This window comes from Tursiops truncatus, chromosome 15 (genome assembly GCF_011762595.2).
Source record: "Tursiops truncatus isolate mTurTru1 chromosome 15, mTurTru1.mat.Y, whole genome shotgun sequence".
NCBI lineage: Eukaryota > Metazoa > Chordata > Mammalia > Artiodactyla > Delphinidae > Tursiops > Tursiops truncatus.
Genome location: NC_047048.1, coordinates 62,741,559 through 62,760,664, shown reverse-complemented (window position 1 = coordinate 62,760,664; position 19,106 = coordinate 62,741,559). Strand labels below are relative to the sequence as shown.

The following is a 19,106-nucleotide window of genomic DNA, read 5'->3' as shown; positions in this document are numbered from 1 at the left end:
TTGCATTTGTTGCCACTTTGTTTTTTGCCTCGAGACTGGGAGCCAGGGATGCAAGGCAAGTCTTGTTCTAAGCTCCATCCCCAGCCCTCCCACACAACCTGGCTCTCAGCAATTATTGTGGAGTAAATGAATGACACCTGACATTCCATAAAAACTAAAACACCCCAACAAGATAATAATGATGATAACAGCTAAAACTTAGTAAGCAGTGGAGGTGGGATATGAAACCAGCCAGGCTGGCTCCAGGGTCTGTGCTTTTGACCAGATGAGCAGAGATGGATTCAACAAATAGCCATGGACAGCCACTCTGCACCTGGCAAGTCCCAGCCCCTCTTCTTGAGAAGCTTCTAGTCCGGAGCAGGGAGAGGCTGTGAGTCAGCCTGGCCTCCAGGAGGAGCTTAGGAAATGTCTCATAATTAGAAAATGCTTCTCTCTTATCTTTAAGCCCTGTGAAAAAGCACCTTTGAACCACCACATCCATCATTTCAGATCTGTTACCTTGAGGAACTCCTAGAGTACACCTGAGGACCACTGTTTGAGAAATGCTGTCTGAGGGAATGAAGTCAGTCTATGAAAACATCTCTCAATTGCGAATGATCCCTACAGATGAGAAATTGTGACTTGGCCGCTGGTAAGAGAGGATTAATTTACTGTGTAAACATGGGTCGATATGAGGCACTTGCCTTTACCACCAGGCGGTGTTTCTCAAACCTGGATACCTTGAGAGTATGCCCGTGGGCCCCGGTGAGACCCACGTAAAATCAGACTCCCCCTCACAAAACCTGGCCGGTTTCTTACGTACATCCTTCCTTGCTGATGAAGGCCCCTTGGGGAGCCTGGGGGATGCCCTTCCACACGGTGATGGGCTTGGGATAGCCAGGGTCCGTGGCCCGCCGCTCCTCGCTGTAGCGCCAGTACCGCTCGCCTTTGAAAAAGTAGGTCTTGCCCACAGGTTCCCAGCGCAGAGCTGTGTCAATGCCTTCTCGGGGCAGACAGCTGCCCAGCTCCCCCAGGCTGTGGGGGTACCCAGGCTCCACCGTCACCTCCTTAAACACCCAGTACTTGTCACCTGTGGCCAAGAGGAACCCAGGATTAGCCTTCCTCGGTCATTCATGCTGGAGGTTGTGGATAGAGCCACTTGCCCATCATCCACTGGGACCAAAGTCACTCATGGAGCCAGTGTCAGGGGGAGACGGCCCTGGTCCTGCTTGATCCCTGTGGCGGAGGAGGCTGAGGCCTCTTGGCTCAGGCAGAGCTTAGGGGGCAAGAAGCCAGAATCCAGTCTCAGATCCTGGGCAGCTCGCCCCACGCTGCCCAGGCTCCGTGCCCCACCCTCTTTTCCTTTCGTGTGACTTGCTCCTTTTTCCTTTCCGGGTGACCTCAGCCTCTCACGGCTTCACACACACAGTAGTACTCCCCCAACCTTCTACCAGTGACACCCAACTCTGAGGCTGCCACTCTCCCAGTGGACCTGGGCACCAGGCCCAGGACCCTGATTGCCCACCGTCCTCTGGGCATTTCCAGGTCGGCTTCCGGAGTTCCTCCTCTCCACCCCAGGGGCTCCCTCCCTCACCACCTGTCTGCCTCCCAGTGTCCCCAAGAAGGTGGCATCACCCTCTCTTTCCTTCTCCTCTCAGCACTTATCCTCTCACAAGGCCTTGTCAGCCTCCTAGCCTCACTGCTCCTCCCTGGTACAGGCCTTACAGACATCGCTCTCCTCAACTCCAGCAGCCGTCTCAGAAACGGCCTCCTGCCTCTGCCTGGATTGCCGCCTGCCCTCTGGCTCTCTGCTGCTCAGAAACAAACAGTGAACTTCCAGCATTGCCCTGATGGGTTAAGACCACAGTCCGGCCGGGCAGCCAGGGCTCCTCAGGACTCTCCCCTAAACTACCTTTCCAGGCCACTTCTCACAGCTCTCCGGTGGGGCTCCAGGGCTGTCTGGTGGGTCTTCTAAAGCCCTTTGAACTACTCCTTTGCCCATGCTGTTCCTTCCCCTTGGAATGCTTTTCTCACTCCTCACTATCTGAATCTTACTCTTCTGAGGCCTGGCCCAAGTCAAGATAATCGAAGTGAAACAACCTAGCACAGGGTGGGCCTGCCATACAGCTAGTTCCCCTCCTCCCCTGGCCTCTGCAGCCTGCGTGACCTCCCCCCCTCCAGGCTCTTACAGAACTCACAGGGTGGCCTTCCATGGAGCACTGGATGGTCTTCAGTTGTCTGCACCTCCCTATACTTTGTGGGGGTGAGGCTTGTCACCCCACCAACTTCGGCACATGCAGACCCTCAGCAGTCACTCCCTGACTTAATTTCTCTGCCTGCAGGGATCTGTCCTGTCAGATGGCAGTGTTTCTGTTAGGGCTAGAAGGACCCTTGCAGCTCATCTGCCTCCCACCCTGCCTCTTCCAGTTTACAGGTGGAAAAAGGGGGTCCCGAGAAGGGCAGGAAAGCGTGCCAGGTCCTTCTGCACAGGCCACGTTACCTTTGAAGAAGACGAATCTTCCATCAGCCCTTTCATAGGCTGCGTCTATGCGGGCGGGCAGGCCTTTCCAGAACTGCTCGATCTGCATGGGGTAGCCCTCCTGTACCCGGTTATTGCGCAGGCGCCAGAACCAGCGATCCTGGGGGTTAAGGCAAGGAAAGAAAGGGGCATAGCCTTTGAACCCAGTGATCTCGGCCCTGGGGCTCAGGCCCCAACAAGCCAACACGTTCCCCTGGGCCCAGCCTTGCAACCCTCCCTGATGTCTGCTTCTATCTTTCAAAGCCCAATGAGGAAGATAAAATGCCCATCAACTCTCTTCACATAAGGGTCCTGATGGCTCTTGCTGCCCAAGGGGCCATGAGACAGAGCCAGCAGACAGGCCTGGTGGGCAGAGGAGGCGTCGCGGGGAGCTGGAAGGGATGATGCAGGGCCCGGGATGACCACATGAGGGCAGCAGAGAGTCACCGACGTCAGCGGGGCCCCTCCCCAGGCTGGTGGGAAGCAGGGGTTGGTCACTGAGCCCGGGCAGAGTGCCCTCCTCATGGCTGGCTCCAGCCAGCAGGGTAAGGTCTGTGGGAAGCAAGCCGTGGAAATTCCCCCAAGCCCCGGGTGTGAATTCAGTTTCCTCCTCTTACAGTTGCGTGACCTGGGGCTCAGTACTTAAAGAGCCTCACCTGCAAAGGGGGGTAATAGTGGGGGTCAGATGAGAGATTATAGGTGAAGTGCCTAGAACAGTACAGGGCACATAGTCAATGTTAAGTAAATGGCAGCTCAATAGGCCAAGAATGTGAAAAAAGCCCTCCTCCTCAAATTGGTGCCTGGTCCCACTGCAGCCCTGGTTGGTAGGCAGTCTGGGCGAGGCCTGTAACCTCCTAGGACCTCGGTTTTCTTATGTGTGAATGGGAATGATAAAACCCAGACTTGCTTAGGAACCGTTCAGTTGGAGGATCCAAGGGTGCAGAAGAATGAACATGATTCATAAAAATGGTACAGGGGCTTCCCTGGTGGCACAGTGGTTAAGAATCCGCCTGCCAATGCAGGGAACACGGGTTCAAGCCCTGGTCCGGGAAGATTCCACAGGCTGCGGAGCAACTAAGCCTGTGCACCACAACTACTGAGCCTACGCTCTAGAGCCCACGAGCCACAACTACTGAGCCCGCATGCCACAACTAGTGAAGCCCACGTGCCTAGAGCCTGTGCTCTGCAACAAGAGAAGCCACCACAATGAGAAGCCCGCGCATCGCAACAAAGAGTAGCCCCCGCTCACCGCAACTAGAGAAAGCTTGCGCGCAGCAACAAAGACCCAACGCAGCCAAAAAAAAAAAGGTACAAAAGCTAGAAAAGTTTTTTTTTAAGGTGTTTTACGAAGCACTTTCACATCCAGTTTTTTAAACCTTATTTTGACTTTCACAACTCCTGTTAAGTAGATCTGAGATACACAGAGTCTTAGGGAAGGCCAAGTGACTCTCCTTGAGCCACACAGTGAGAGCAGGACTGGGGCTGACCCCTGTCGCCTGATTCTTGGTCAGAGCTCAAAGCTTGCTGGCGAGAATTCCACAAGGTGAGTGGGGCAGCTCTCCACAACCAGCCAGTGTGACAGAGACACGCTGTCAGCAGAGGGCCTCTTGTGCTGGTGGCCGGGAGTGTGATCAGCAGGCAGTTTTCAACTGTCAACCTCCCTGGGGATGGCCTAGCTCCAGAGAGCTCCCCCAAGGTCATGCCCCCTCACCCATTGACTGAATAAAGTTTCAGCCATTTGGGGCCCAACACGGGACAACTCTGACGGGCCATTCTAGCTCCGGAACTCGCTGTGGGCGTGGCCGGGTCTGCAGTGGGTCTAGTTGCTGCTTATCTTCTCCTGCCCCATCGTGCTTCCCTCCCCTCCTTCCCACAGATGTGGATCCCAGAGGTGCTCCCTGGTCAAAATCTTGCATCCCAAACACTGTCCCAGAGCCTGCTTCCCTGAGAACCCAACTGCAACACACTGAGCAGGCTGCCACCCTGCAACCCATGGCTAGAGGGACAGGAACAGACTAGGGGACAAGATGTAGCCTGGCCAGCTTCCTGTCAGGCGGTCCTCTGAACCAGCCCTGGCAGGATCCGGAGACAGATGCAGCCACTGCTGTGCCAGCCCCTACTCCAAGCCAACATCTTCACAGCCATGACTCCTTTGATCTGCACACACCCTTCATTAGAGAAATGACCCTCCCAGCCCTCAGATGGAGGAACTGAGGTCCAGACAAGGGAGGTGACTTTCTCAGAGTCACAGAGTGGAGGCCGGTCTCCAGCACTTTTCCCCCACCGTTAACCCTCAGGAAGGGGCAGGGTCACCGCTTCCCGCCTCCCTCTTGGAAACAAGTCCATTCACCCAGCAGCACCAGGAAGAGACCTCATGACCTGGCCGCTGGGCTAGCTCCCCTCCAGGCCCCACAGCAGGCCTAATCCCAGAGCAGCAGCTCTCTCCCGCCCCAGGTGGGGGAAGGAGTGGAAGGGGAGCCCCGAGGTCCTACCTTAAACACAAACATCTCGCCCCGGAAGAGGGCCACCGTGTTGAAGTTGCCGTCACAGATGTTGGGTTTGGCGCCTGGTGTGGCTGGCCGGTCCCCCAGGGGCGGCCGAGGGGGCCTGGGCTGGCGCTCATGCTTCCTCTCAGACGGTGAGTGGATCCTGCGGACGGGGAGTGTGGGGAGGGGCCTTGTGGGCTCCAGGGGCTCTGCGGGGGGTCCTGGAGAGAGGGGCTGCATCTTAGAGAAGGGCCAGGCGTGCCCTGCCCCCTGCTGCCATTGCCTCATCCTCACCCGGGCAGCTCTGAGACAAGCCTGTCACACTCCAGCCTCCTGTCCCCCCCCCATTGTTTACTCCCCCAGTCTTTGAGAAAATCCATGAAAAGAGCCATTAAATGGGAACTCCCATCTTTCCACCCCCAAATCTGGTATCTTCTCTTTCTTCTCTCCTGTTACGAGAGAGGACATGTCCCTTCTTAGGCTCAGTGTCCCCTACCCTCTCTGTCTGCTCCCCCCATTCTTTATCCTGCTCCAGCATGGCCTCTGCCTCGTCACCCATTGAAACTGCTATCAAGATCACCAATGACCTCCATGTTGCCAAATCCAACATTACTTGACCCAAACTTTGACGTCCATATGAATCATTCAGGGATCTTGATAAAATGCAGATTGTGACTCAGAGGGTCTGGGGTGGGGCCTTAGATTCTGTGTTTCTTCAAGCTCTCAGGTGATGCCAGAGTTACTGGTCTGAGGCCCACACTTTGAGTAGCAAGATCATACAAACACTTTCCTTGAAACACTTTTCTCTCTTTTCCAGAACCCTGCACTCTCTTGGTTTTCCTCCTACCTCGTGTACTGTTCCTTCTCAGCCTGCTTTGCTGGCGGCCTTTCCTCATCCACCCGGCTCTAAAGGTCGGCATGACCCTGGGTCCTCTCCTCTCCCCTCCCGTCCCCTTCTCTGTCTGTCTGTCTGTCTCTGTCTCTCTCTCTGTCTTTCTCTCTCTATTTTGGTCCTAGGTCAGTGCGTCTCAACTTGGGTTGCATATTAGGATCACCTGGGGAACTTTTAAAACCCCCTACCCTGATGTTCAGAAGTCACCCCAGACCAATTAAAACCAAATTTCTGGGGGTGAAGGCTGGGTATCAGTATTTTTTTGTTTTTTTTTTTTTTGTGGTACGTGGGCCTCTCACTGTTGTGGCCTCTCCCGTTGCGGAGCACAGGCTCCGGACGCGCAGGCTCAGCGGCCATGGCTCACGGGCCCAGCCGCTCCGCGGCATGTGGGATCCTCCCGGACCGGGGCACGAACCTGTGTCCCCTGCATCGGCAGGTGGACTCTCAACCACTGCGCCACCAGAGAAGCCCCAGTATTTTTTAAAATTGAAATCCCAAGGTGATTCCAATGCACTGCCAAGTTGAGAATCACTACCCGAAGGGATCTCTTCCAGGTTCATGGCTTTAAAGACCTCCGTTCAAGCCGTCCCACAGAACGTTCTATGATGACATACATGTCCTATGTATCTGCACTGTCCAATACAGGAGCCTCTAGCCACGTGTGGCTATTGAGCACTTGAAATGAGCGACTAGTTATTAGTGCGGCAGAAGAACTGAAGTTTTAATTTTATTTAATTCTAATTAATATAAATTTAAATAGCCACATGTGGCTAGTGGCTACCGTATTGAACACCAGAGATCTCAGATCAATATTCCAGCCCACATCTCTGAGCTACAGAGGTCAATCTATTGCTCCACAGTTACAAAAGCCAGAAACCTCACCCCTGTGTCTAATCTATCAGCAAATAGCGTCCATTTTATTTTCAAAAGACCTCCTAGTCCCCACTACCTGTCCAGTCCTCTGCTGCCTCACCTGTGGAGATCCTGCCCATCCTCCAGGCTTTGGGTGGGGCGACCTCCTCTGTGAGGTCCTCAGGGCCTCCAAGAAGAGCCCTCCTCCCGTACTGCACAGCCTGGGGGCTGTAGGGGCCGTGCCACGTGGACATGCGTTTGCCGTAATAAACTGGTCTTCCCATCTCCACCGACTTGACGAGAACAAGAACTTCCCACACCAGTGTGAACAGAGAATGGGGTGGCATGGTAGCAGGCCCCTCAAATCAAGATATCAGCCTAGTTTGTCTTTTTCTTGTTTAAGAAAAAAGCTCTGGTAATAATACTTATCCTATTGTATCACCATTACTTGGGCAGATGGGTGACTCTCTTGGCTAGAGGTGGGACCCCTTGAGAGGGAACCACAGGAGGTGAGAGGGAGGTGTGTGGAGGGGGGAGGCGGGTAGAGTAGGGGGAGTGGGAGGCTCTCTGTTCACTTTTGTCCCTCCCAGTTGCAGCTCAGACCCTCCCCTGGGTTTCCCAAGTGTGCAGGGAAGGAGGGGGGTGGGGGAGGAGCCTTGCAGACAGCAGTCAGAGGCCCAGGTCCCCAGCCGCCCCCCAACCCTCCGCCCCGACAGGCAGGCAGTCATGGCCCAGCCCAAGGAAGGAACGGTGGCCCCTCCCCCCTGCCACACACCGTAGATCTTCTGGATGCCCTGGAGATCATCCTGAGGCAGCTTGAAGTTGTGTGTCTCCATGTACTGGTAGAAGGGTGCCATGATGGCGCTGGGGTCGTTGGAGTGCTCCAGTCCCAGTGCGTGGCCCAGCTCATGCACGGCCACCAGGAAGAGGTCGTTCCCTGTGGAGGGGGAGATGGGGAGGTGCCCAGGGCACCCGCTCAGGTGTCAGTCAGTCCATCCATTACTTCAGCAAACACCTAGCATAAGCTTTGTGCCAGGCCCTGTCCCGGACACTGGGACATACACACCCCTACCTTCCAGAACTCTCCGTATAGTGGTGGATAGGGACAGAGAAACAAAATAAGTGAAATTAGTGTTCCAGGTGCTTCTACAGCTGTCTATAAGGGTCGAGTGAGGATTCCGAGGAAGGAGGAGTCATTTACGCTTGAAGGAAGATGTTCAGGGAAAGCTTCATGAAGGTGAAGCTTAAGGTGAGTCTAGAAAGATAAGAAGTTGGTCAGCAGAAAGGATTCAGTGGGAAGGAGAGGGAGAGGGGCGGAGGTGGCATTGCTGGCTGAGAGAATGCTATGAACAACGTCCAGGGACAAGCAGTTTCATTCCACTTGGCTCCGGAACAAAGCAGAGGGGGAGGGCCAGAGGGAGATGAGGTCAGCCAGGCTGGCACGCAGGGCTTGTGATGCCATGCAAAGGAATTTGGATTGGCTTCTTGGCCAGTGGGGGGTTTAAGCAGGTTGGTGTCGGGGACAGGGGGGCTGGTGGTGACATGATGAAATCACTCTGGCTGCAGTTGGAAGAAGGATTAGGGGGTGATGAGACCAGAGGCAGGGGAATCAGTGGGGTTGGTCTGGAAGCCAGTATGAGGGTCCCGGTGAGAGATGAAAAGAGCCTGAGCTAAGGCAGAGGGGGTGTGACGGGCAGAGGGGAGTCCTGGGGGCGGCAGGCTGGCGGTCATCTTCAGAGACCCGGGGGCAGGAGGAGCCTTGGTCGTGCAGCAGCTCTCGGTCCTGAAAGGACTGAGCTATGGCCAAGATCAACGCAGGGATTCAAATGCGAGTGAAAACGAAAGGTCCAGGTACTGAAAGTGGGACACGGGATCCCGAGGGTGAAGCTGAGGCAGCAACACAGCAGAGTGGTCGTGAGCCTGGGCCCCTGAATAGGACAGGTCTCGTTCATTTCCAGCTCTACCCCAGTGAGCTTTGTGAATTCGGTCAGGTCTACCCTCTGAGCCCCAATTTCCTTATTTGCACAATGCGGAGGTCGTACCTACATCAGAGGGTTGTGTGAGGACCGGATAGGATAAGATGTGTGAAGGGCATGATGCTGCATGGCACCTGTTGTCACCATGCATAAGACAGGAGCTTGGTCCCTGGAACAAGCCCGTTGACCAAAAAGGAAGCACGAGGCACTTGGGGTCCCAGCAACCAGATCCTCTTAAAGCCAACTCCCCTGAACTTCTGGGTCAGGCCTGGGACAGGGCAAGGCCTGACTTCGAGGGGATTAAGCAGCCCTGGCTTTGGGGAAGAAATGCAAGGGGCAGGGAGTTGAGCAGGCCGTCGAATCAACAGTCCTGACTCATATTACGTCCAGTTATAGACTCCTGCTTGCCTTGACCTGTGGCATCTGAATGTCCCTTGAGCCCTGCCTCTGTTGCCCAGCGCTAATGCATGTCACAGTCCAGTCCTGCCACCTTGAAGTGCAGGGGAGGCTGCCAAGAGCCCAGGAGGTGGTCAGGAGTCCTCGTGCTCACTCTGGCCCCAGTGGCACTGGCCAAGCTGCCGTACCCCAGCCCGGCTGAGGGCCCCACGAGGGTCAGATGAGCCTGGGGATTGTGTCTGGCCTTCCTGGCTAAGGTCTTGGGAAGAGAGAATAGCCCTATGGGGCAGACTCAGTCACACACACATGCATGCCGGCCGCTCCGCGGACACCACCAGTACCTTCAGCGAAGGGTGGATGGGCAAGATCAGGGGAAGTTTGGCCAAGAGCCTGGGGCTGGCCTTCTGCTGGGGCAGGGCAGGCTGGCATGAGGAGGCCAGGCCTCCCCCAGTTCCTTCCTCAGGTCCTGGCCCCTCTGGCAGCGGGGAAGGGTGAGCTCATCTCTGAGCTCCATCCCAAACAAAGGCGGCTGCTCGCGCCAATGGAAGGCAGCCCTGCTTCCTGGGGTCCGGTCCTGGCTCTGCTCCTGGCCCGTTCTGTGACCTGGGACAAGCTGTTTGGGCCTCTGTCTCCTGACTAGGCTCTTCCCCAGGGAGCATCCGCAGGGATTTCAGCTGAGAACCAGGGAGCAGGGCTCTGAGCGCCTGGCTAGACTCTAAACCTTTGTCCTCAGCCTGTGTCTATTACTCTGTAAGCCTCTGTGCTGGGTCTCTGCAGAGAACAGGAGTAAGCCCTTGAAGGAAAGGGGTCTGTGGGTTTGTTCCAGGGACCAAAAGGCAGAGGAGAGCTGGGGAGCTGGCATCCTACTGCACAGAAACCCAAGAGACCTGTTAAGTGGGGGCTGCTCTGGGGAGATGGAAGGAGAGTGTGGAGGGGCAGAACTCCAGAAAAAGCAGAGGGATGGAGAAGACCCACATGCTTAATGGGCAGGAGGCTGGTAAGGGCTTCACCACCCCAGAGGATGAAAGGCAGAGAAGCAGAGTGGTCAGAAGTGTAGTCCCTGGGGGTCTGACTGCCGTGACTCCCGGCTCTGCCATGTCCTAGCAGTGTGACATTTTAAATCTCTTCCTCTGTAAAATAAAGGGATTAATGGTACCTTCGTCATAAGAATGGGGTGAAGATTAATGAGGCAAGGTACAGAAAGCACTCACACCACCTCCAGGCACAGAACTATCACGGTTAATTAGCAAGTTCACGTTAAGCTATGTATGAAGGACCAGCATCCTCAACAGGGAGAGTTCCCTTGAGCTGGGAGCTCAAGTCCTTGGGCTTCCTAGCAAGCACCCAACAGTCTACTTGGCTACTCCAGTGTATCTTGTCTCTGCTTCATTTCCTTCTCTTGGGACCTCCATCTTTGGTGAGTCCCATCTCATTGACTCCTGAAACCCTCCCAAAGGTTACAACATTTCCTTTTGCCTCTATTCTTTTGCCAATGCTGTCCCCTCTACCTGGAATAACCTTACTCCTTCAAAGTTCAGCTGAATGCCACATCCTCCAGGGAGCCTTCCTTGATTTCCCTAACCAGCAATGACTGCTTCCTCCTATACACTTTCCCAGCAGTGTATCTGTATCATCTTTATGGCCCTGACCACTTTCCACCCTACATCATAGCCAGGAGCACACACTGTCTTCTGCTCCAGGACTATGAGCTCCTTGAGGGAAAGCTCTGTGCTGGACAAGCCAGGATGGAACAGTGCCAAATGTTCAGTATTTTTTCCAGGTGTTGTCTTTGGACCATCTGCAGCAGAACCAACTGGGGTGATTGTTAAAAATTCAGAGTCCTGGGTTTGACACAAGTAATGTCTTCTTTGGATGAGAGTCAGGACTTTGCTCTGGAAAACCAAGCATGAACTATCCAGACGCAGTTCATAACCCCAGCAATAGATTGCTAGGAACTGGGACGCAGCCATTGCCCTAGGATGGTTTTTGGAAGGACAGCAAAGGAACCAAGATCGATTGAGCACCTGTACATTATCTCGTTTAATTTCCACATAAACTCAGCGAGGGCGTGATGCAGCCTCCCGGGAATTTTTGTTTGTTGGCTTTCTTCTCTGTTCTTCTGCCGCTTACTGTGTGAACGTCTCAACCACTCAGAACTTTCCTTTCCTCACCACCCTGCCCAGTCTAGCTCCCAGGGTGGGGAGGAACCACTGTAGTAACTGTGGAAGGACTGTCCCCTGTGAAGGGCTGGTCCCCATGACGCTTCCCGTCTTGTCACCTTCCCCAGGGCTGGGCTCCCTCCCCAGCAGAGCTTAGTGAATTCTGCTGACTTCACTGCTTGACCCATTGGAAACGGATGAGGACACAGGGTGCCTGGGAGACTCCCCGAAATCAGCTTAAAGGTGTGGTGGGCCAGATCGCCCTTCGCACAGACTCCAAAGAAGTGGAGAATCAGAATCCCCTTTACATTCTAGTGGTTCTCCAGGAGAGCCTTTTCAACACACAGGTGGAGGGGATTCTGATTCAGGAGTTTGCGGTTAGGGCTTAGGCAACCTTTTTAAAATAAAGTCCCCCGAGGGAATTTTATAGCGGTTGGGTCAGGCTGACACACCTGAAGCAACTGCTCAAACTTCACGTCGCTAAGAGGGGGACGGCCTGTGTCACAAGTGCTTCCTAATGTGATGCAACAGGGGGGACCAGCACCACCTGGGAAGCATCCTCGCCAAAAAAGTCAATCCAGTCAGGCCTGTAGATCTACTCAGGCTACATGCAGAAGAGAGACATGGTAAAGTGAACCTAAGTCAGACAGAGAAAGACAAATATCATATGATATTGCTTATATGTGGAATCTTAAAAAAAGCGTACAAATGAACTTATCTACAAAACAGACATAGTTATAGATGTAGAAAATAAACTTATGGTTACCATGCGGTAAGAAGGGGCGAGGGATAAATTGGAAGATTGGGATCGACATATACGCACTGCTATATATAAAATAGATAACTAATTTCTTCAACAGATATAGGGAGAAAAGAGAAGCAAGGTGACTGCTGTAAATGAAAAGGGCCTTAAGAGACGATGATGTGTGGATGCTCTCTGGATCCTGTTGCAAGCAAACAACCGTTAAAGACATTTTTGAGGTAATTTGGGAAAATGAACACTGGGTATTGGATTTTAAGAAATTATTGCTAATTTTGTCGCGTTGGTCATGATTTTGTGGTTGTGTTAAAGATAATCTGTTAGAGGTATGTAATGGACTATTTAGAGGTGAGACCTGAGATCTTCCTTAAAATACATCACCAAAAAACAAAGAGGGTCGGGGAGGGTAGATGAAACAGCACTGACGTAATGTTGATAACTGCTGAAGCAGGGTGATGGGTGCCTGGGGGCGTTCACATTATCATTCGCCCTACTTGGTAAGTTTAAAATTTTCTGTAATGGAAATTTAGAATAGAGAAGAAAGCTAATAAACAAAAAATTCCTGGGAGGCTGCGCTCACGCCCTCGCTGAGTTTATGTGGAAATTAAACGAGATAACATATAGGTGCTCAATCAATCTTGGTTCCTTTCCTCTCCTTCCAAAGGCCGTCCTATGGCAATGGCTGCCTTCCGGTTCCTAGCAGTCTATTGCTGGGGTTATGAGCTGCAACTGGATAGTTCTGCTTGGTTTTCCAGAGCAAAGTCCTGACTCTTTTTTTTCTTTTTCTTTTTTTTTTTTCTAAAGTCCTGACTCTTGTCCAAAGAAGACATTAGCTATCTTGGAATTTCTATCCAAATTCTTGGTCATTCGTCAGGATGGGGTGGGACAGATGAGAGGGTGCTGGGATGGAGCCCATCCACAGGTCCCAGCTCCTTCCCACACACACCACAAGAAGTTCTCAGGATTTTGAGACTGGTCCAAGGTCTCCACCAGCAAGGAGCAGTTGTGGGAAGTGCACACCCAGGGCTGGGAAAGGCAGGGTAGAGGAGGAATGTCCTTAATAATTCATGTATCTCTATCAGGGCTATGACTGTTATCAGCTAACAGTGCCTGGCACATAACAGTGGCTCAAAAATGTTAGTTCTCCTCTCGTCACACTTTATCAGTTAGCACAGACAACCATTGGTTGACACTGATCCAAGAATAAGAACAAGATAAAGAATAGGTGTTCAGAAAACCAGGAAACACATCCAAGACATAAGGGAGAGGATTCCTGGGCTGAGGAAATGGAGCTAGATAGGAAAGAAGCCCAAAGAAGAGGGTGGGGGACAAAGAGAAATGGAGCAGTTTCATAACTTTGCCTAGGCTGAGCCTTCGCCACATCACCTCCTGAACCACCCTTTGACAGACAGGACAAGAGTCGTGATCCCTGATCCATGCAATGATATGAAATGCTTTTAAGGAGGCAGTCCCCACCTACAGACAGCAGACACAGCCTCAGAGGAAATGGGCCTTTAAAGGCTGCTCTCAGCCTGAAGCATCTCCAAGGAAAAAGAAGGCCTAGTGTTTCCCCAACTTGCCTAAGCTTAAGAATTGGAATTTCCAGGGGAAGGGCCTGGGAATCCATGTTTATAACAAGAACCTGGTTGATTCTTATGATCAGGCAAGTCAGGGAAACTCTGGGGATTAAGACAGTGTTTCTCAAGGTAATGGACGCCGGCCTCAGAAGCACTTGGGGAATTTATGAGACCATGTGCAGATTCCCAGGCCTGAACCCAGAACCAGAGAATCAGAATAGCAAGAGGTTAGGGTTCTGGAGCCTGGAATCTGAATTCTTAAAAAAGGTTTCTAGGTGATTCTGGTGTGCCCTGCAGTTGGAGAGCCATGGAAACAGCATGGTAGCAAAGAGTATGGGCTCTGGAATCATCATGTCTGGGTTTGAAAACGTATTTCCCCATTCACCAACTGTGGGACCTTAGTAGGTTACTTACTGTTTCTCTACACCTCAGTTTACCTATCTGTAAAATGGGGATGATAATAACATATACATATTACACAGTATGTGGAAAACACTTGACATGGGCCTTAGAATATTAACATACTAATTCTAATCTATTATAATCTAAAATAGAATTGAATCGAATCCTCTGTCCCTCTTTCCTCCAGAGTCCTACTGCATTTTCTTCGTACTTCTGCTGCGTCCTTCAGTACAGTCTGCCTTGCGACAGGGTGACTTATGTATACATCTGTCTCCCCGACTCGACTCTGGACTTCCAAAGGGCAGAGACTGTGTCTTTTTTAAATGTTCAAACACGTGCATCATGTTCCATTAGAGTCGGAAGGGACTTTAGAAGTCACCTAATCCAGTCCCTCATCTGACAGATGAGGAGACTGAGGGTGAATGATGCGCCCCTCATCACATGGCCAGTGGTTGAACTACAGTCTGAGCCCTGGCACTGCTGCCTACCAGCTATGCCATCTGAGCCTCCAACTCTTCATCTTAAAAAAGGGCATAATGATGTGCAGTTGCCTACTTACTAAGCAGTTGCCTTGCAAGTAAGTACTGATGAAGAACCCTTGCAACCTGAGGAGTATTGTTACGAGTACTGCAGACGGGATGCTAGAGCAATTACGGGGCCTATTATTCACTTGTGAGGTTGACATAAGGGAGAGAGTCTGTCATGTTTTCCCACAGCATGGCCTTTGAAGCCCTCATCAGTCAGACCAGAGCCTACCACTTTCAGCTTTAAGCCTTTTAACCTTTTCCTCCAGCCTCTGATCCATTACTTTACCGTCTTATTCATGGCCTAGACTTTCCTCCTAACTCAGTCCAATTAGACCATTTACTAAGTGATCTGACCCATCTCCCTGGCCCTGGCCCTGATGGATCAACTGTTGAATATTATCAGAGACCACAGTTCCCACCCTCTTAGGGTCTTAGTTCTTGGACAAGCAGCTCTAGAAACCAGGAAACTCAACTGTGGTATCCTCCAAGCTCTTCCTCAGGGCTTCTTTCCCTGACAGCCAAGTAACCCCCTGTCCCCTCATGACCTTACCATCGTGGTTGGCATTTCCTAACGTCCATGGCTCGTCTGAATCAAAGTGAGTGTCTCCACCAATCCCTGGGCCAGGGAAGTAGGCATGAGCCAGGAATCCCCCTTCGCCATCAAACGGGGAGCTGTCTCCATGGAAGCCAGAAGCAAAGAAGATCATGATGTCGGCCTCCTTCCGGTCACTTTTGATTTCATGGTAGGGCACCTCTTCAAAGGTCAGCGGGGTCACCTTCTGCCACACATCGAAAGCCTGGCGAATAGCTTTCCGCGTGTCTAACTCACCCACCTTTGGGGTGTAGTTGTGAATGCTGGTGAGAGAGGGGAGGATTGATAGGGAGGAACAGACCAAGAATCAGAGACCAGCAGAGCTAAAAGGAACAGCAGAGGCCATGTGGGCCTAGAATTCTGCTGAGGTACCTCAGGGGTTGATGAAGAGGTTGGGTGGGCAGGGCTCTGGGTCCCCACCCCTGCCTTTTTACTTAGTGTTTTTATATTTGATCTCTGAAAAAGCTTGTGTTGAATTTGTAGAAAAAAGATTAAGTTGTGCATGGCATTTCCTAAATTTTAAGTTTTTCTCCCAATACATAAAAATGTACATTTATAAAATTTATAAAAACACTTAAACAGGGACTTTCCTGGTGGTGCAGTGGTTAAGACTCCATGCTTCCAATGCAGGGTGCCCGGGTTTGATCCTTGGTCAGGGAACTAGATCTCACATGTCGCAACTAAGAGTTCACATGCCACAACTAAGGAGTCCGCCTGCCGCAACTAAGGAGCCCGCGAGCTGCAGCTAAGACCCAGCACAACCAAATAAATAAATTAAATAAATAAATATTTTTAAAAAACCCACTTAAACAGTGGAGAGTTTAAGTCAAATATCCTGTAAAAAAATCTTTGGCACCAACTACTACTGTTTGTGTACACAGAAGCTGGCATAGGGTGGCATGTGATTAAATCAGTGATAGGTTTAACTATGTAAGGTTACTGTATCCATATTGCATGGTTCTCCACGATGGCGCATCACTACTTCTGGCTGCTCTGCCCCAAGAACACCTGGGGCAAAGACTATTCACCCATTCTACAGGCAAGGAAACTGAAGCCCAGAGAGGTTGCGTGGTAGAAGTTAAGGTTAGAATTGGGTTTAGAAGCCACTTCTAACTCTACGCTTGAGGAGACTCTAAGTCTATGCAGTTACTAACCCAGATTCTTCTTAAGTTTCCTCCTCTCGTCAGATTTCTGAAAACATCCTGTTCTGGTCTCTACAGCTTGTGAGCAGGAGAGTCCTTAGCTCAACCCAAAGGATCTTTGTCTCAGATCATACTCCTGAACCCAGGGGTCCACCTGAGATGGAATCAGAGACTTGAGAGGTGCCAAACAGGGCCCAGCTGAGCCTGCCCTATGCCTGGCCCCGACCCCACCCCCTCTGAATCCTGATGTCTGCGTCTGCTGTGATGGGTTCCTTCATCCCTGCCCTTGGTCACTGGGCTGACTTGGAGTCTGATCCTGCTTTGCCCAGACAGTCAAGGGATGACAACTGTTGCAATTCAGTTCCCAGCTCTTTATGCTCCTTAAGAAACAACTGGAACTCTGTGCTGGGAATCTCAGCTGAAGTCCATCCATCAGGCTACGTGGGGAAGGGATCCAGGTCAGAGGGAGTGGGGGTTGGCAAGCAGCGGTAGGGAGGATGGGTTCAGCCATGGTTCTTTATCCCAGGTGAAAGTTACCGAACATACCCCACTTCCCGTAACTAAAAACTCTAGGAATCTGAACAGAGCATAACTCATGAGCCCCTAAAGGACCAAAGAAACCTGAAGCTGGAGACGTAGCATCCTCTGGACGCTACAAGGAGAACAAAGTCATGGGGTCTCAGAGCCTGGCCCTGATCACAGACCCGCCTACAGTGTGAGCCTCAGAAACTCAGGCCGGGAAAAATCAGAGTGAGGGCGGAGCCAAAGCCAAGGAGGAGGAGAGGGAGTTGAGGCACCTGTAGGTGATGTGCTTCTGCCGCCACTTCTGTCCTGTCAGGGCATAGCGCTTGTTTCTCCGCCTGCGGCTCAAGTGCGGGTGATCAGGGACGCCACATCGGGGTTTCTTCATCCACCTGGGCAGAGAGAGGACACACACACACACACACACCAACACTGTGGTCCCTGGACACTCTAGGAAGGCACTGCAGCTCCCCGGTCCCAGGCTGAACGGCAACATGCACACTCAACCCAGACTCTGGGCCCCTGGCTCTGATGGGGTCCCCGAAAGGAACACGATCGACTGCTCGATTCATCACTTCCTTCACTCCTAACTGCATATGAAGAAGCGCTGCTGCATGAGAGACTGGGAGTCAGAAGACACGGGCTTGCTAGTTCCAGCTCCGTCACTAATCATAGGAGCCCGGGCAAGCGACTGAGTCAATGTGAGCCTCAGTTTCCTCATCGGCAACGTGAGAATTCTAGTACTCGCTGGTCTTAGCTTGTGGGGAGCCTCCAAGGAGGGAATGCACGCGGAAATGCTCTGTAAGTGAAATTAGATCACAACACTCCCTGCTTTAAAACCTCCCAATGATCTCCCCAATCACCTAGAATAAAACTCAAACTCCTCACATTGGCCCACAGCCCCTGCGTGATCCACGATCTAACCCCCACCTACGCGTGATGACACCGGCACCCCCTGCTTCCCCACAGGCACTCTGCTCCAGCTCCAGTGGCCTCCCTGCTGTGCCTTGAACATGCTAAGATCATTCAGCTCAGGGTTTTGCATTTGCTGTGTCCTCTGCTTGCCATGCCCTTCTTCTTCACATGGTTTGTTCCCTCACTTCATGAAGGTCTCTGCTCAAATGTCACCCTTTCCAAGAGGACTTCCCTGCCACCCTCTCTAAAATAATTTCCCCCTCCCCATCCCACCTCTATCTGTTTATCCCGCTTAATTTTTCTTTATATCCTTTATCATTGCCTGAAATTACATCATATCTTAGCTTTTTGTTTATTCTTTGTCTCTCTTACCAGGTTCTAACTCCATAAGGACAGGAACGTTGCCTGTATCCCCAGTGCCAGCACAGTGCCTGACTCAGAAGGTGTTCAAGAATGATTTGTTGAATGAATGAATGAGAACTTTCCCATGGTAGAAAGGAATAGCTTGGAAGACAGTAAAGTCTCTTTCACTCCAGGTGTTCAAAAAGTGGCTGAACAGGAGGACTTCCCTGGTGGCACAGTGGTTAAGGGTCCGCCTGCCAACGCAGGGGACACGGGTTCGAGCCCTAGTCTGGGAAGATCCCACATGCCGCAGAGCAACTGAGCCCATGTGCCACAACTACTGAAGCCCGTGCTCCTCAACAAGAGAAACCACCACAATGAGAAGCCCGCGCACCACAATAAAGAGCAGCCTCTGCTCACCGCAACTAGAGAAAGCCCGCGTGCAGCAACGAAGACCCAACACAGCCAAAAATAAAAATAAATAAATAAAAAAGTGGCTGAACAACTGTAGGACTTGGAGTGTAATTATCCGCAGCGCTTAACTACACTGTATTGTGATTTGAAATCTATTAGTCTGTTGTCTCTAGTAAATAGTAAATTCTTTGAGGACAGGAACTGTTTTGTATTCATCGTGTCCTTAGAAGCTAGCCCTGTGCTTGGAACTAAGTAAATCCTGATAACTGTTTGTTGTCAGGTTAAGTTGCATTAGGGAACAGTGAGCCTGGGACTTCATTGGGGATATAAAATAGGGGCCAGGATAGGAGATTTAAAAGATCACGGCTGATTGGAAGGGCCATCCTTGCATTTCATGTCTCTGTGCTGCCCTAATGACCAGCTCACGGAACTATAGATTGAGACCGCTGGGGGAAAAACAGTCTGGCCTTATTTGCAGTTGTTGAAAGCAGTTGCCTTTGGCAATAGAGAGGAAAGGAGACAGAGACTATTTTAACCAAATATTAAGGGACTTGAGGGACTTAACCAGGTCTTATACATTTTGTATGCTTTACATCACCTAGAATGTGCACACTCGGAAATCAATAACAAAAGACAAAATAATAACAATAACATG

At 51.6% G+C, this 19,106-nt stretch overlaps 1 protein-coding gene and 1 long non-coding RNA gene across 2 annotated transcripts in view; one reads left to right on the top strand and one right to left on the bottom strand.

Annotated features, from left to right (window-relative positions):
• MMP24 (matrix metallopeptidase 24) overlaps window positions 1-19,106 on the bottom strand; it is a 29,156-nt gene that overhangs the window by 6,688 nt on the left and 3,362 nt on the right. The window contains exons 2-7 of the mRNA XM_033841001.2: window positions 17,056-17,172; window positions 15,075-15,379; window positions 7,503-7,664; window positions 4,990-5,204; window positions 2,480-2,618; window positions 803-1,069 (exon numbers count right to left, since the gene is read on the bottom strand). Coding sequence (XP_033696892.2) covers window positions 803-1,069; window positions 2,480-2,618; window positions 4,990-5,204; window positions 7,503-7,664; window positions 15,075-15,379; window positions 17,056-17,172 — 1,205 coding nt within the window. The remainder of the gene's footprint in view (window positions 1-802; window positions 1,070-2,479; window positions 2,619-4,989; window positions 5,205-7,502; window positions 7,665-15,074; window positions 15,380-17,055; window positions 17,173-19,106) is intronic.
• Window positions 1-19,106, top strand: part of LOC141276537 (uncharacterized) — a 23,286-nt gene extending 4,180 nt beyond the window's left edge. The window contains exons 2-5 of the long non-coding RNA XR_012326275.1: window positions 490-631; window positions 12,119-12,239; window positions 14,185-17,581; window positions 18,071-19,106. This is a non-coding gene — a long non-coding RNA (uncharacterized lncRNA). The remainder of the gene's footprint in view (window positions 1-489; window positions 632-12,118; window positions 12,240-14,184; window positions 17,582-18,070) is intronic.